The sequence below is a fragment of the Colletotrichum chrysophilum genome (genome assembly GCF_026319265.1).
Source record: "Colletotrichum chrysophilum strain AFK26 chromosome Unknown scaffold_75, whole genome shotgun sequence".
In the NCBI taxonomy this organism is placed as follows: domain Eukaryota; kingdom Fungi; phylum Ascomycota; class Sordariomycetes; order Glomerellales; family Glomerellaceae; genus Colletotrichum; species Colletotrichum chrysophilum.
The window spans coordinates 16,547-33,189 of NW_026517362.1; the positions used below are offsets into that span (position 1 = coordinate 16,547).

The window sequence follows — 16,643 nt, forward strand, 5'->3', positions numbered from 1 at the left end:
TGACGGCAGGACGCTAGTTTTTTTTTTTTCTCTTTTTTTTTTCTCTTCCCTTTCCCTCCCGCAGTATTCTCCGATGACAACCGCAAAGTTCACAATTGACAAGAAAATCTGCAACCTCGTTGTCGGCAACTGAACGCGACCCTCTTATTCTCACACCCCAGAGATCATCTTGCTGTGCTAATCTGGCGCACATTCACCACACGTCTCACAACACTTTCCAAAGACAACTGGGTGCGACTTCAAACGACCGATAGCCATACCCCTCCATCGTGACCCCGCGCTGCGTTTCGATTCGCCGAGCAACTCGACCTTAGCCTGCAAACATCAGCAGGTACTGCAGGCCTTGCCTATTTACGCGACCAGCCGCCCCCTCTCGACCTCTTTTCTTTTTCTCCTCTTCTTCCCGTCGTCACACTTACGACCGACCTCATGGGGGACATGGCGAACGATATCAAGCTGCTGAAGGGCAGCTCCCACGGGGAGCTGTCCCAGAAGGTCGCACAGCGGTTTGTCTCTCCTTCTTCAATTGAACGGCTTGGCGGAAAATGGCTCTTGCTGACCTGCGATTTTGCGCCGCGACAGTCTTGGAATTCCTCTTGCGAAGACTATGAGGTTAGCGATTCCCCTCCTCCCGCCGAGCGATCACGATTCTCCTGCGCGCGCCGACTGCCGCAAACAAACCCGAAAAAAAAAATCTTTGCGTTCCCGATTGTCGCAATTGATTACTGACCGCTGTGCTTCCTTGCAGTCTGAACTACTCCAACCAAGAAACCAGGTTAGCGAACAATCTCTCGACCGACATGGGCGGCTTGAGTTTGGGAGCATTTTTGAACTGACGTCTTTACTGTGTCACCGTTGGCGAGAGCGTCCGCGACGAGGATGTCTTCATTCTGCAATCGAGCGAGCCTGGCAACGTCAACGACGGCCTCATGGAGCTTCTGATCATGATCCACGCCTGCAGAACCGCATCCGCCCGCCGAATCACCGCCGTCATTCGTCAGTACCACCGAAAAGTACATCATGGGGGGTTTGCCTGCTGACGAGGAGATACACAGCTTGCTTTCCTTACGCTAGACAGGACAAGAAGGACAAGAGTCGTGCTCCGATCAGCGCGAAGCTGGTTGCCAACATGCTCCAGGTTTCGGGATGCGTAAGTACTGCTGGTGGGAGAATGGTAAGAAGGACACAATGAGGACTGACGCTCGTCTTTGCGACACGCAGAACCACGTTATCACGATGGACCTTCACGCCTCGCAGATCCAGGGATTCTTCAACATCCCCGTCGACAACCTGTACGCTGAGCCTAGTGTGCTCCAGTGGATCAAGTCCAACATGAGCGTCGAGGACACCGTCATCGTCTCCCCCGACGCCGGCGGTGCCAAGCGAGCCACCGGTATTGCCGATCGCCTCGAGACTGGCTTCGCCCTGATCCACAAGGAGCGCCCTCGCCCCAACGTCGTCGGCCGCATGATTCTCGTCGGAGACGTCAGAGACAAGATCGCCATCCTGGTCGACGACATGGCCGACACCTGCGGTACCCTCGCCAAGTACGTAACCGTGCCACTGACGATGTTTTCGTCTGCTAACTGTTCTGTAGGGCTGCTGAGACTCTCAACAACGCCGGTGCTCGTGAGGGTAGGTTTCCTCCTCATCGATATCGTTCTTTATGCTCACTAGTGTCCCAGTCATCGCCATCGTCACCCACGGCGTCCTCAGCGGCAACGCCGTCGAGACGCTCAACAACAGCTGCCTGTCCCGCATCGTCGTGACCAACACTGTGCCCCTCGGCGACAAGATCGAGCGCTGCCCCAAGCTGCGCGTCATCGACATCAGCCAGGTCCTTGGTGAGGCCATCCGCCGCACCCACAACGGCGAGAGCGTCAGCTACCTCTTCAACCACGTTCCCGTGTAGGAGAAATCGGGATAGTTATTTCCAATGGTTATTTGAGGTTTCTTTCCCAAGGGCCGGCAGTAGCAGCAGCAGTAGCCCAAGATTGGAACAATATCATGGGCATCGTTGTTCTTTTTGTTCTTTCTCAAAAAAGGGGTGGGCGTCACGGCACAAAATAGCATTCAGGCAAGGTTGCTTTTTTCAGGCAGATTACGAACTGCTTTAGATAGAAAATTCAGGTTCATGTGAACTTATACCACGGGGTAGAATAAAAATCGTGTTTCACGTTTTGATACCCATATTGATGTCTACTGAACGTCTAATTTCAACGTCGCCCTCACTTGCTGGGCATCTGTGAAAGCCAAAGGTGGGTCTCAGTCCATGGCTCCAACTGGAGACGGGCGGTGAGTCTGGGGTAAGAAAATTTTAGACCCTGAAGTTGAGCAACGGCCCACGTCAAATGTGTGGATCAGATTTTCTGGAGGCAAAGTCCACGAAGATCTCCCCGGCGAACACACATCTAGTCGATGAGCGTCCTTTGAATGGAGATATTGCGGAGAGCATATCAGGATTACGAGGAAGACGCGAGGGGACATGTCATGAAACATCTCAAACAAAAACTTTTATCGCTGTGGTATTTGCGCGTCAAGAAAGCATTTCCATTTTGAATGCCCTATTACATTCGTGAACTGAGAAAAGAACTCAAGACTGGTCTCATGACACTTAATCCAGTCCCGCATCCTTCTTTCCCCGTCTTTTTTGAAAAAACGTTTCCCGTTCCCGCGCCTGATGCAAGAGAAACCAGAAGGGACCCCAAGTAGTGATTCGTTACCTTTTCACATTTTCCCCACCTGAACCAACGCCATACGCAAGGGTTAGATTTACTTGCGCATGGAGGAGGCACGGCGCTTGCGGGCGTCGGCCTTCTCGGCCTTGCGCTCAGCGACACGCTTGGCGAGGATCTGGGCGTATTCGTTCTGCAGAAGGCAGTCAGCGTCTGTAATCCTGAAGATGAGGAGGGGGAGAAGAAACGTACAGCCTCGTCCTTGACCTTCTCGGCCTGGCGGCGCTTGAGGGCGATGCGGTGGCGCTTGTGCTGGAGACGCTGGGGAGTGACGAGTCTCTGGATCTTGGGGGCCTTGGTGTAAGGCTTCTTGCCCTCGCCCTTGGGCTGGACCTCGCGGCGGATGACGTACTTGCGGACCTATAAGTTACGGCAAAAGAGTGCCTAGGTTAGCAACTGCAGTTTTTGGGTCTGTGATTTGGATAGCAAAAGCCGACGCGTGCTTCCCTTCCCCCTTCTTTCCGTTGGCCCCCCTTCTTCCTCATGTTTGACTGCTCGTTCCCTCGAAGGTCCTCCTCTCTTCGTAACACAAATCTTGAGCTCTCGTGGGCTTCAAAAGTATTCGGGTCGGGAAAAGATTCTGGGTTCCTGAGGAAAAGCAAAGCAACAAAGAGCAAGAAGTGGGGTTTCCGGAGGGAAAAGGGATGGGAAGACACGGTCCCGTCTCTCACACTCTACCCGGTCTGCTGAAATCCTCCACCGCAGCACCGTTGGTAGGCGATGACGAAGTGGCTGATGTTCCCGGAGCGGGGACACTGCGAAAGGAGCACACATACATCGTCATCCTTGGTGAGGCTGAAGAACTTGCGGATCTTGGTGGCGCGCTTGGGGCCGAGGCGCTTGGGGTGGACGACGTCGGTCAGGCCGGGGATGTCGGCCTCGCCCTGCTTGACGATGGAGAGGGCAAGGACGGAGAGGTCCATGCCGACGATGCAGCCGCGGACGGACTTGCGCTTGCGCTCACCGGTGCGGCGGGGGCGGTAGCAGGAGTGGCCGTCGGAGAGGAGGAGGCGGACACGGGTAGGGTGCATGACACCCTGCTTCATGGGGAAACCCTGCTTGTCATTGCCGCCGGTGATCTTGAATATGTAGCCCTTGAACTCGTCGCCGACGGAGTCACCGGGGACCTCAGCGCCCATCTGTTGTGGTTGTTAGTCCATATTTTTGTTGTCTATCGCTTCGACTCGGGTCGTCTGTTCGGCGTCGACGAGGTCTTTCGCGCGAACGAGAGGGGAAAGAACGTACGCGCTTCTCCATGAAGACACGGAGCTTGCGCTCATCCTCGATCTCGATGAGCTTCTGGCTGCCATTGGCAGGGTAGGAGATGTTCAACTGTTTGGGAGAAAATGGTCAGCGCCCGTCAATTTTCTCGAAAGTTTTCCCCGCCGAAATTTTGGCGGTCGCGCGAGGACAGCAGCAAAATTGAATCGACATAATGACAATTCTCTTTCTCTGGTCGTCGTGCTCGTGGGTAGTGGTAATATCCTACCTTCATCTTGCCGGCGGGTTGGGGATGAGGGTCGTGAAGTTGTCGACTGGCTGCGGTTAGTTGGGAAAAAAGAGTGAAAAGTGAAAATGGCCGAAATTCGAGATGTGTGTGTCGCTAGGGGCCTCAGGGCTGGGGAGCTGGCCGGCCAATCAGAATGGACTGAGCCCGGTCCAGGTCTGGCGGCGGCACGTCAACGTGGATCGAGCTTTTTCTCACGTGATTGAGGACTTTGGAAAGTACGTACCTGACCAGACGCTGTTTCTTAGGTAATCTCGACATCTTCAAGTCTTTGGCCATCTCATTGACAAGCTCATCACCAGCTGCGGACATCATACACTCTCGCTGCCTCTGAGAACTTCACACATTGACGCACCTCGAGCGATCACCCGCCATGTCGAAAGTCAAAATCTACCCGCCCAAAAAGGGTTCTCCAGGGTCTGACAACCCTTTGCCGCAAACCATCAAGACCCCATCAGGACTTGCACTACTTGAGATGCAGGGCACTATCAATCTGCCTCATTTCAATGCCGACGGCGAGGGTGATAAGACTGCGCCTGAGGTCCCCGTTGGCAGGATTGTATTTCCGGAACACCAACCTGGAGATGACAGCACAGCTTGGATGAAGCGAGTCTTTCTTTACGTCGGTCAGCACCAGAGACTCAGCGGTGAAGTCAAGAAACTCCCGAAGGCGATGGCCATTGTTCGCCGCAAGGGAGAAGCGAAGACAGGCGCCAACGGCGAGACGGAGGAGGAGCTGGAAATTGCTGAGATTGTCAAGTACAAGATCATGTTTGGGCAGCGGCCTGAGCCTGTCGGGACAGAGCATACTTCATAGGGGAAGTTGTCGTTCACGACGGCTCAAGGTCGTCGAAGCAATTTTTGAGACTTCTGGGCAAAGGCCGAAGCGGTGGGTCTCAAGTGCAACGAGTTGCTCTCTTGGAGGCCTTTGCATGCGCCTGAGATCGCCCAATATTCGATCGCCGAACGAGACCGGGAATGCATCTCTTGGAGGCTGGGTCGGTTTGGTACATTTGCAGCAAGGAAAGTTGAGGCCCGCGGCTGCTCTGTCACTGGCACAGTATCAACATTAGCAGTCAGGACGAGGCATCTTTAGGAACATCACCGGCATGGCAGACAAAAGCGCCGCGACAAAAGGTGCCGGGTTCCGGTATATCACAATACTTGTTATTCGGCTAACGCTGAGTGATGGAGGTCACCAAACTTTTCGCGCAAGAATTGCCCGCACCAGTCGGAAAACCCTTGCCATGTCGCTCAGCCACGAAGCGGCGTACAAACCATGAAGACACGCCGTTCGAAACGATCGAGATTAGCAGCCGACATGACAGAAGGGTAGGCCGGGTGTGAGTCTCTTGGTGGAGAGCGTCGGTCAGAGTATCGACACACCTCTCACACGGAGCGCATGTCAATAAGAGACTAGCAGTTCCCAGGTGTGGAGTCCTATGAACAAAGGTTCACTCCTCACGTGTCTACTTCGTTCATGTGAACCCCAGTCCCAGCCGTCCTGCGGCGCATCCCGTCCGAGCTGGGGGTTCTAAGGACGTGGACGAGGAAGAGGATGACGGCTCCAGAAATATAGACGGCATTTGCGAGAACAACGACAGAACCAGGGCGCTCCCGGGAGGAAAAGTGTCCATCTGCACGTGAGATCGACTGCAAAAAAGGGCCATTATGGTAGCACCAGCCAGTCAAGAGAAGGAAGGCGTCATCAACAGACGAAAACACATTGAAACCAGCCGTTGAATACTTTACCGACCAAAAGACTTGGCACTGGGCCCAATTGACCCAGATTGACCAGGATTCTGCCCCATGGCGATATTATCACTGTTCTGATTTCGGCATTCACCGACAAGTTGCTATCATCAAGGCATCAAGCCAAGAGAGGGAAAAAAAAAATGTTGCCGTCACAACATCAGAGTCAATGGTTCAATTCATGTCCGACAGGGATTCTCCACACCTCCGCGGACTGCGTGAGGGGGAACGTTGGAGACTACCCGAGGTGGCTATTAGGATAAATAGCTGGCGCATCTTGCAATTGCAACTTTAATTTAACCGCAGACAGCCTGATTGACCGGTTCCCCTTCGCCCCAGCCGGAGATGGAGATGTTCATGCCAGGGACGACCCCTGCCACCTGCTAGCCGTGGTCGCGCTATTGGCTCTGTTCAACCGGCACCTCTAAACTTCTGGTTCTCGCCGGAATGAGCTCCTGTTCTGGCGCTCTTGGTTCACAACCCACATCACGGGTATTCCCTTCACCATCTCTCATATGTCTTGAGTCCATCGGGCCAAGCGGCCCTCTGTCTTGTTTACCCAATCAACAAGAATGCTACCCCGGCCTGCAGGTCTTGGGCCCAAGACGGTGGGCGACGCCAGACCAGGTTCTCCTCACTTGGAGGACGTCACCTGGGGCTAGCAATATCACCGGCTTCGCCCCGCCATGTTGGGTGATCCGGAGAGCATTCTCGTCCCGTCGGCTGAGAAATTGGGGTAAAGATGGGGAATGGTGTTGCATTGGACCTTGCATATATGAAATGAGTTGTCTTCCTGTGGACGTGGAGTTGCTGGTCCTGTTCTCCCTCACCTCCCGGTCTCGGTCTCTTGCGAAAGGTCTTCTTCGCTCGGTCTGCGGTTATCATGCATCTCCAGTCTCTCACCGTGCCACTGCTGGCGGCGTCGCTGCCGTTGGCCTCGGCCCAGCTCGAGTCCTACGCCAAGAAAGCCGGCCTGCTTTACTTTGGTGCCGCGACCGACTCTCCGGGACAGCGTGAACGCGCAGGTCTGGAGGCATCCTACACCCAGTACGATGCCATCTTGGATGACATCAATGAGTTAGGCCAGACCACCCCAACCAACGGGCAGAAGGTCAGTCACCAATTCCGTCGAGTGCCTCCTGAATCAACTAACATCACGTCCAGTGGCTCTTCACCGAGCCCGAGCCCGGCGTCTTCAACTACACCGAGGGCGAGATCGTCTCCTCCATCGCCGAGGAGAACGGCCAACTCCTCCGCTGCCACGCGCTCGTCTGGCACAGCCAGCTGGCCCCCTGGGTCGAAAATACCGAGTGGACACCCGAGGAGCTCGAGGAGATAATTGTCCGCCACATTACAAACGTTGCGGGCCATTGGAAGGGCCGCTGCTACGCCTGGGACGTCGTCAACGAGGCGCTCGAGGACGACGGCACATGGCGCCAGTCGGTGTTTTACAAGGTGCTCGGTGAAGACTACATCAAGTTGGCGTTCCGCACGGCGGCCGAGGTCGACCCGGACGCGAAGCTCTACTACAACGACTACAACCTGGAGAGCGTCGGCGCCAAGAGCGAGGCAGCCAGGGGTATCGTCAAGATGCTCCAGGCCGACGGCATCAGGATCGACGGCATCGGCATGCAGGCTCACTTGGTTGCCCACCGCGCGCCGACTCTGGACCAGCAGATTGAGGTCATCAGCAGCTACGCCGAGCTCGGCGTCGAGGTGGCGCTGACTGAGTTGGACGTCAGGATCGAGCTTCCCGTCAACGAGACCAACTTGGAGTGGCAGAAGGAGGCTTATAAGGCGGTAAGCAGAGGACCACAATTCTCGAAAGTTTGCATGACACTAACATGTCAAATAGTCCGTCGGAGCCTGTGTCCAAGTCCCCGCCTGCGTCGGAATCACCATCTGGGACTTCTACGACCCTTTCAGCTGGGTTCCCTACACTTTCGAGGGCGAGGCCGCGGCCCTTCTCTGGTTTGATGACTTCAGCAAGCACCCGGCTTACGACGGTGCGCTAGAGGCACTGAAGAACAAGACTGCTCCCCCTTGCAGAAGGCGACGAGGACTTGACTCTGGCAAGAGCAGGAAGCTGTTTTGAGTACCCAGAGGCTTCATATAATGCATAATGAAAGACACTTTAGCTTTGAGAGACTGCGTAAATACTCAAAAGATATAGTCTAGCACGTCACCTAAGGACGTGCGCGTACATATATAACTATTACTTTCATGACATCGCAAGTCTGACTTCTGTAATTTCTAATGCGCCGTTTGACAGATTGATGTAAGTGACGAGCTTTCCGAGGAAGTCCGGTGGCTACTCCCGATAAGAGTGTCTCGAGTCCCCACTCACAACGACCAAGTCTCACGATTCGGATTGCTTGCCCCTTCAACAACTGAACAACAATGGAAATTCTGGATGCCATACATCTTGAGCGAACAAAGCTGCATCAAACAAAAGATGTTGCATCTGTTCGAGAAGAACAATGTTCAGCATCCGTCACAATTTGGCCCGGACTATGCCCGACTTGCAGATCATCCTGACTAATACTCCCGGATCTATCGGAGGCCCAACGCCTTTCATCTGCCGGAGTCAGGCGGAGCAGCGCCCGTGGGCTCGTCAACGTGTCGGGTATTTTCCCCGGCGATCTTTGACATTTTAGTGATCGTGACAGGGCCCGCTAATTGTCAATGGTTTAGAGCTTGGGCAAGCAGGTGCCTCGAGCCATCTTGTGGGTTTGTCGAACCACCCTTGATCCTGCAGTCTGCAATGGGTTTTTTTGTAAACCAAAATGATTTTGACAAATAACCTTAACAAGTTGGGCTTCAAAGAATGGCGGGGTCCAGCAGTCTTTGATGTCGACGGCGCTCGGCTGAGGCGTTGCCGCTAAGAGCTAGGACGGGTTGAGTGGAAGTCCACCTGGTGGTGCCGTCATCTTGCGCATCTGTTGCGGGCTAGCAGTCGCTCACTAAGCGCACGCGAAGTGAGATCTGCGAGAATTTGAAATATCTCAAATAGCCTATCCAGCATCTGTTTGCTGTCATGTTAAAGGCTAACGATACTCGTTCTCAGGATTGGGCGCAGCGAAGAGCAGTCGAGGCGGAGCAAACTCCACGGGAAGGAGCATGCAGGAGATATGGAATCATTAGATACCACTCACAAAGCGTGTTTACACTCCGAAGCTTCCTTTAAGACACAAAACATTCCAGAAAAAGTGTAGCTTAGTTGCTGCCACGCTAGACGGCTAGTCCAGCTGGGTTAAGTCTAGAACGACAACCAGACCGCGGCCAGGTGCCTGGATGGCTACGGATAGCTTGTCGCAGTTCAAACGGTGAGTTCATTGAGCCCAATTCCATCGATACCGAGGCTTATGGAATGATTGTTGACATCATGCGTGCGCAGGCGGCTGGCCCGGTGGTGATGGGTCCTGACTACGGGTCTGGGGGCTCATCACAATTTGCCTGTCAGCCTGTTGCGGAGAGAAGGACGATGATCGCCGCGTCTCGGCATTTGACGTATATAACCCGCGAGCCTTGTCCATGTCCCAATTCTTGACTGTCTTGGATTATCACGACGCAGCCCAGATCAACTACCGTGAGCATTACATACGACGAAGCGCAACATAATTCATCACAATGGTAAACCTAATTTCAACAACACTACCCCTGGCCTTTGCGGCTCTGGCCTCGGCCAGGATGTGCAAGAACATTACGGTCGAAATCGACATCTCGGCACGGAACGCTGTCTTCGATCTCGAGGCGCCCAAGACGAACGTCGAAGTAACCAACTTCTTGCTTAATCTCTCACAACAAGGGGCCAACTACACCGCGACAGTACTGAAAGATGTAAGTCGATGCGAACCAACACTCTGGAGCTTGCCCACCGACCAGAACCGTCAACTAACACCTCAAACAGTATGCCGACGTCAGTGGAACCTACCAGCTGACCTCGACCTACTGCGAGCCCGACGCCGGCCCGGGTGCCGTCATCCAGATCCTGACCCACGGTATTGGTTTCGATCGTAGCTATTGGGACTTCTCGGCCAAGGGCGGCGAGTACAGCTACGTCGGCCCCGTCGTCGACGACTACGGCTTCTCGACGTTGACCTGGGACCGCCTCGGCATCGCGCAGTCCTCGCACGGCGAGCCCGTCAACGAGATCCAGGCCATGCTCGAGGTCGCCGCCCTCAAGGCGCTCACCGACAAGGTCCGCGACAGCACCCTTCCCGGCCTCGAGGACCGCAAGTTCGCCAAGGTCGTGCACGTCGGCCACAGCTTCGGATCCGCGCACAGCTACGCGCTGACGGCGCTGTACCCGGACGTCTCTGACGGCATCATCCTGACGGGCTTCGCGCAGAACGGGTCGTTCCTGGCGGACTTCATCCTCGGCGGCGCCTTCATCCAGGCGAACCAGGTGCCGGCGCTGAGCGACTACGCGGACGGGTACATAGCGTCCGCGTACGAGGGCGGCGTGCAGGTCAACTTCTTCGGGCCGGACAACTTCGAGCCGGAGATCCTGACGGCCGTGTACGAGGCGGGACAGCCGGTTACGGTGGGCGAGTTGTTGACTGTTGGCGGCGAGGCTGCGTCGCCGAACGCGTTCAAGGGACCTGTTCTCATTGTCACTGGAGGTAAGTCCACGACTGTTGTGAATGTTGTTGTTACAGACAGACTAATGAGGGTGTTTTCTGCAGAGAGGGATATTCCGTTCTGCGGAGGAAACTGCCTCGCAACCGGCAACCCTGATCTGCCCTCGATCCCGGCCTCGTCTGGTATGATTTTCAAGAACGCCAGCGCTTTCGAGGCCTACATCATTCCTAAGGCTGGACACGGTCTGGCTTTCGTAAGTTGTTTCCTTGTATCGTGGGTGTACGCAATGCTAACTACCCGACAGAGCACTTCTCACGTTGAGGTGACGAGCAAGATTTCTGATTTCCTGTACCAGAATGGCCTGGGCTGCCTGATCTAAGCGATTAGCCTGGCATGTAAATATGGAAGTGCATTGCATAAATCCAGTCGTGTGATGGAGCCAGCCATCTACGTCATAATCATAATAGTTAAGAGGACTGTAATTGAAGAATCAAGACCACAACCATTACACGAGAAATGGTTCATGCAATTGGGTGACATAACCATACGCCAGCCAAAGCCCATTCGGATTTGGAGCAATCGATCGCTGCGTTAATTCCGTGGAGCTTCGGCACCGAGGGCGACTTTGAAGACCGCGGACTACGGCGACTAAGGGGGTCTGACGTGAGACATTGCCTTTAAAGAGCGGATGTCGCCCTCTCTAACAAGGACACTTTAGCAACTCGCAGCGAACAACAATCGAGGATCCAAGAGTAAATCAGCAGCAACAATTATCCAAGAGAGATATGCATGAGTGGCAGATAAAAGCAAGAGAGGACGCCGAGAACCAACAAGACGCGCCGTCCTCGCTGCGCGAACTGCTCGGGATGGATTCCGAAACGACCAAGGCACCGATCCCCGTCATCGTCTGCGGCAAGGCGGAGGTCGTCGGCCGTGTCGTCATCGAAGGCCTGAAGCCGGAATACGAAGGTAAGCCCCAGTCGTCTGGCACACCCGGGCTGCATCGATGACGGGCCGATCCGCTCACACCCTTTCCCCCCAAAACGCAGTCGTCCACTTCATCATGACGCCCGCCTCAGGAGCCGCCATAATCCCGGCGATTCTGACGGGACAGACCCCGCCGTCCCACCCGGACTCGAGCGCCATCGGGACGGGGAACTACGCCGTCCCACCCCGCGCCATCATCCTCGGGGCTGCGTTCGACGACGAGGCGCTCGAGACCATCAAGAAGGGCGTCGCTGGGGCTGGAGGCGCAAAGAAGGTTCCCTGGCTCAGGCACGATACCAGCAAGCCCTCGCCGCCGATCGGGCCGGAGTACGGCAAGGCCGTGGTTGCGAGATGCAAGGAGACGTTGGCGCTGTTGGAGAAGGAGGGGAAGCTGGATGGGGAGCACGATGCTGATGAGTGGTACTGAGGCCAAGGACTAGCCACGCAAGGCCAGACCAGGCAGAGACTGCATATCAATGCGATTGACTAAATCGACTTGACTGATGAAAAAGGCGTGTCTCATCTGATGTTGTCATTGACCGCGGGGAAGATGGTCGGGATGGCGACACCAAGTCTACCCCGCTGCAACCCACCGCGAGATAAGCGATAAGGCAAGAAACATGCCGATGAACGGCATCACTCACCTCTTCAACGACAACCTTGACTTTCGTCAAACTTGCATGAACCACCATCAACCTCTGACCTGTGGTCTAGTTTCTTTTGAACGTTGGTTCCCCGCCACGTGGTGTTGTACACTCGCACCCACACCATCTCAGATCCCACCGTTCATGTGTCTCATCCCAGGACAATCCCAGGTCTTAACATATCGTCCCATCTCACTCCCAGACAATGGCGATCGCGGTACGGGCTGCCACAACTTGACACAAGACCACGTGGTGTAGCCGCAACTTTACTGACGTCTTGGCATCACACAGGCTGTCGGCCAGATATGCTCAACCGCGTCGCTGGCGCATAACCTCGAGCAGTGCGTGAAACTAGTCGCCAAGGCCGCTGTTGGTGGCGCAAAGGTACGGTTTTCTTCCTCAAAACACTCGTTCTGAGGCGTCACGAGGGCAGAGACATGGCTTCCCTCGCCCCAAGCGCCTCACAAAAGACGTCCCGCAACAAATACATCCCACTGACACCCGCAAGGTCCTCTTCCTCCCCGAGGCCGCAGACTACATCGCCTCAAGCCCCCAGGAATCTCTCTCCCTCGCCCAGCCCGAGTCCACATCCCCCTTCGTCCTCGGCCTCCAAGAAGCGGCAAAGAAGCACTCGCTCGCCGTCAACGTCGGCATCCACGTCCCGGCCCCGCCCTCGCCAACCTCCCCCGGCGGCGGGCCCCGACTCCTCAACCGCAGCCTCTGGATCGACGCAGACGGCTCCGTCAACGCCGCCGCGACCTACGACAAGCTCCACCTCTTCGACTACGGCGCCCTCCGCGAGTCCGCCACCGTCCAGGCCGGCCCCGCCCTGACGGCCCCGTTCCCCACCGCCGTCGGCCGCATCGGCTCGCTCATCTGCTTCGACCTCCGCTTCCCGGAGCCCGCCCTCGCCCTCACCCACACGGCGCCCCGCAGCCCCTTCCTGCCCGAGAACGGCGGCGCCGGCGTCGCCCAGGTCCTGCTGTACCCGTCCGCCTTCACGCTCAAGACGGGCCGCGCGCACTGGGAGACGCTGCTGCGCGCGCGCGCCATCGAGACGCAGAGCTGGGTCGTCGCCGCGGCGCAGGTCGGCGCGCACAACGCGAAGCGCAGCAGCTACGGCCACAGCATGGTCGTCGATCCCTGGGGCGCCGTCAGGCTGGAGCTCGGCGGTGTGGACGCCGACGGCAGGGCCGAGGAGGGCGCCGAGGGGGCCATTGGCTTCGTCGACGTGGATTTGGATGAGTGGACGAGGATCCGCGAGGGTATGCCGTTGGTCAGACGCACGTGAGTTGTCCTTGCCTTTGCTCCTCCTCTTTGCTGCCCCCGCCACCCTTTTTTTTCTTCTTGTTCCCGGACGACACGTTTTTTTGCTGCACATCGTCACACCGCCTTTGAGCCTCATGTCTCGTGTTTCCATATTGTGAACAGCACAACCGCATCCCCCTCCCCCCCTCCCCTGGAGACGCACACGCCCCCGGTATATCCCACTGATCTTCCTTTCCCCTTCGTCCGGCCCCTCTCTTCTCCATATCGTGAGAGAGAGAAAGGTACCAGCTGGATGGTTTGACTGACGAGAGGAAACAAGCGATGTGTACCCTGGAATCTAGGTGTAAGCCGCCCGCCCACGGCACGCGGCACGCCCCCCCTCCCCCCTTCCCATGTGAGCTGTCACAATCCCGAGGAGCAGGGTCACGCTGGGTACGGCAGATGCAGTGTCCCCGTCATCTTGCAGATGAAAGCGAAAAAAAAGTCCTTCTAGAAAGCCTCGTCGCCGGGGAGGGGAGGCGGTCAGGGTGTACCGGTGTACGGATAGGTTTTGATGATGATGTTGAGCCTGGCACTCGGTAGCACCGTGATAAGAGTTAGAGCGCCCCCGGGGCCCGGGGGACAGACGGAACAGTTAGACAGGGGGACAAGGGATGGAAGAGCGGTAGGACCCAATGACTCGGCACGTCTGCGGGAGTTCTAGAAGGAATTGCAAATGTTCCATGGATGGGGCGCCGGCAAATGAGTGAATATCAGACAAGCAAGGCCCTTCCCTCCACCGCCCGTGTTTGACAGGGCTGGCGAAGATGTCCACATCACCGGTGAGGCCTCACCGAGGCAACGCAACGCAACGCAACGCAGCGGTAGCGGTAGCGGTAGCAAGGTAGATGGGATGGAGATGGGGATGGGACGGTGGATGATGGGTGATGCATGTGCATGTGCGCCGTCCGCCGCGTGCCGTTGGGGACCATTATGCGGTCAAGGACGATGCGGCGGTCAACTAACCGCAGATAACTAAGGTATGACCCGGGGGTGGGCTGGCTCTTCCTTCGCCCCCATGTTTGCCAGTTGTCCATGCCGACGGTAGTGTTAGTTGCGTCTGTTGACCGAGGACGACTGAAAATTTTCTCACAGTGATGGCCCGGTGAGTCAACATCCCCAGGGGGTCGGTGGTTGTTGTCAAAACTGCAATGTGCGTTTGTCTCTCCCTGGGCAGCGGAAAACATTCACCATCGCCCTGGTCGCCGGGGAAGATGATGAGATGAGCCGCCCAGCGCTTGAACGGTAGCGTCAGTGTTAGCGCCCAGCTGTGCCAGCCAGCGCGGTCATCGGTGAAGGGGTGGATTGGCGGTGGTGGTACCCGTCGGCCAGCTAGGCAAGCAAGCACAGCAGCCCAACGGTTTTAAAATTGGGGTTTGCGGTGTGATGGGTGCTGCGCTGGCAGTTCAAGGGGAGGGGTGTTGGGGTGGTAGGTAGTGTAGCGGCCATGGTGCATCGTCCTCTTGCCCGTCCCCGGGGGGCTGGTAAGAAGAAGGTGAAGCCCGTTGTCTGTCTGTTGGTGGAGTTGTGTGTGTTGGGCATGGGCATGGGCATGGGCATTTTGCCCAGACACGGAAGAAGGCGAGAAGAAGGAAAAAGAGGGTCCCGCTAGAAGGAAAATCTGAAATTTGGAAATAACGTGGTAAATTAGGAGCAGAGGCCAAGCGAGAAGAAGCTGTGGATCTGCTTCAGTTGCTTCAGCCGGGGTGGGGGAGGGGTCAACACAGCAACCTCGTCGAGGGTGTGTGTCAATCGTGATTTCCATGGATGATGACAGCGGTGCGGTACGGACCACGGTGCAGGCTTTCGTGGACGGTGTTCATGTCGCCCGGGGCCGTTGTCACTTTCTCTCGCGGCGGGTGGAGACGGCCACCGTCGACGTGGACCGGCAGTGTTTCCCAGTGGATGGAGGCAAAGAGTGGAGATGGTCCGGGTTCGAAGAAGAAGAAAAGAACAAGAGGAGACATTGTTCTCATCATGGCCCCCGGGGACCCGGGATCCATGCCCCGGGATGCCGTTGTCCAGGTCCCGGTCCGCATGGTCCATGAAGGCCCCACCGCTGCGAAAAAAGGGCATTTGGTAACTTGGGACCGGCCGTCCGCCCTGTCTGTCGTCGTTTGCGGGCCTCCGGGGGGGGGGGGGGGCTCCCCTGAACCCGGACCCGGACCATGAACCTGGGCTGGCTCCCTCGCTGGGCTCCTCTGGAAAGAAGGAAAGAAGCCAGAGAGAAGAGTTCCAAAACCACAGCCCCGGGAAATTTGGAGCGTTTGGGAATGAGGACCTTGCTCCTCCTCCTCCTCCCCCCTCACGGCTGGTGACTTTTGTTTTGCTTCCCTTCTCTCACCGTGACGATCCAGGGAGGGGTCTCGCTCAGTGTCTCCCTCTCACCGAATGGACCCCCAATCCCAAACTTCAATCCCACCGAGGACGAGGGCAGGGGGATCGACAGATGGGCAGGAGGTTTTTACCAGGAGGTTGGGGACGCAAAGGAGGGCCCCCATCCTGAGGGAAAAGGTCATGGGGTTTAGACACATAACAGAGATTGTGTGCGCCGAACAGATGGAAAGATGGGATGAAACGTGGGAAGGATGATCTCTGCTGTCAAATGTCCCATCCCCCTCTCCTCTGTCGCTCCTCCTGTGTGGGGTGGGGGGCTCCAAATTCCTCAATGTTTGGCCCATCTTATGCAATCTGGGCGAGACATAGGTGCTGGTGGATTGGTATTTGGGGCTCCCCAAAAGGGGGTTTTCGCCTCCTCGTGACGGACGGTTGGTCCCCGGAGAGAGGAACCGACGGCAAGAGGCGTCGCAACGCGTGGGATGTCAAACTCTACCGAGGCGGGGAGATCACGCTCCAGGAGGCGCTGCGGATGCTGTGAGGTCTCGCTCTCGTTGTGGCGTGTTGAGCCGCATGATCCAAGGCCCCGGTGAGCTGAGGTCTCGAGACTTCCGAAACCCGGTCTTTACTCTGCGGTTCCGGATGTTCTCGCTTCTCGGCCGATGAAGCGTCGCATAGCCTCAGGATGGGGGCCGAACGGGAGGAGTGGAAGAGGTCTATGATCTTTTTGGTCTCGATGGCCGCGTCCCTGGATCCCGCACAATGCGTACCGTCAAACCAGCGAGCCGG

The 16,643-nt window shown here is 56.5% G+C and overlaps 7 protein-coding genes across 7 annotated transcripts; 6 read left to right on the plus strand and 1 right to left on the minus strand.

Moving 5' to 3' along the window:
* Window positions 1–429: 429 nt before the first annotated feature.
* Window positions 430–1,912, plus strand: COL26b_008493 (uncharacterized protein; the record flags this gene model as incomplete). The annotated part of the gene is made up of 6 exons (XM_053181251.1): window positions 430–506; window positions 866–1,013; window positions 1,079–1,150; window positions 1,222–1,547; window positions 1,598–1,635; window positions 1,686–1,912. The coding sequence occupies 6 exons, from the start codon at window positions 430–432 to the stop codon at window positions 1,910–1,912; spliced, it is 888 nt and encodes a 295-aa protein (XP_053034755.1).
* An 860-nt stretch (window positions 1,913–2,772) lies between these two features.
* COL26b_008494 (uncharacterized protein) lies at window positions 2,773–4,230 on the minus strand (the record flags this gene model as incomplete). The annotated part of the gene is made up of 5 exons (XM_053181252.1): window positions 2,773–2,868; window positions 2,928–3,095; window positions 3,512–3,874; window positions 3,981–4,067; window positions 4,225–4,230. The coding sequence occupies 5 exons, from the start codon at window positions 4,228–4,230 to the stop codon at window positions 2,773–2,775; spliced, it is 720 nt and encodes a 239-aa protein (XP_053034756.1).
* Window positions 4,231–4,615: 385 nt separating this feature from the next.
* COL26b_008495 (uncharacterized protein) lies at window positions 4,616–5,059 on the plus strand (the record flags this gene model as incomplete). The annotated part of the gene is made up of 1 exon (XM_053181253.1): window positions 4,616–5,059. The coding sequence occupies one exon, from the start codon at window positions 4,616–4,618 to the stop codon at window positions 5,057–5,059; it is 444 nt and encodes a 147-aa protein (XP_053034757.1).
* A 1,818-nt stretch (window positions 5,060–6,877) lies between these two features.
* COL26b_008496 (uncharacterized protein) lies at window positions 6,878–8,089 on the plus strand (the record flags this gene model as incomplete). Its single annotated transcript, XM_053181254.1, has 3 exons — window positions 6,878–7,105; window positions 7,159–7,794; window positions 7,850–8,089. 3 exons carry the CDS (start codon window positions 6,878–6,880, stop codon window positions 8,087–8,089), a joined length of 1,104 nt encoding a protein of 367 aa, XP_053034758.1.
* A 1,535-nt stretch (window positions 8,090–9,624) lies between these two features.
* Window positions 9,625–10,957, plus strand: COL26b_008497 (uncharacterized protein; the record flags this gene model as incomplete). The annotated part of the gene is made up of 4 exons (XM_053181255.1): window positions 9,625–9,834; window positions 9,905–10,619; window positions 10,683–10,831; window positions 10,883–10,957. 4 exons carry the CDS (start codon window positions 9,625–9,627, stop codon window positions 10,955–10,957), a joined length of 1,149 nt encoding a protein of 382 aa, XP_053034759.1.
* A 406-nt stretch (window positions 10,958–11,363) lies between these two features.
* COL26b_008498 (uncharacterized protein) lies at window positions 11,364–11,992 on the plus strand (the record flags this gene model as incomplete). Its single annotated transcript, XM_053181256.1, has 2 exons — window positions 11,364–11,547; window positions 11,628–11,992. The coding sequence occupies 2 exons, from the start codon at window positions 11,364–11,366 to the stop codon at window positions 11,990–11,992; spliced, it is 549 nt and encodes a 182-aa protein (XP_053034760.1).
* Window positions 11,993–12,414: 422 nt separating this feature from the next.
* COL26b_008499 (uncharacterized protein) lies at window positions 12,415–13,500 on the plus strand (the record flags this gene model as incomplete). Its single annotated transcript, XM_053181257.1, has 3 exons — window positions 12,415–12,426; window positions 12,501–12,593; window positions 12,718–13,500. 3 exons carry the CDS (start codon window positions 12,415–12,417, stop codon window positions 13,498–13,500), a joined length of 888 nt encoding a protein of 295 aa, XP_053034761.1.
* Window positions 13,501–16,643: the final 3,143 nt, after the last annotated feature.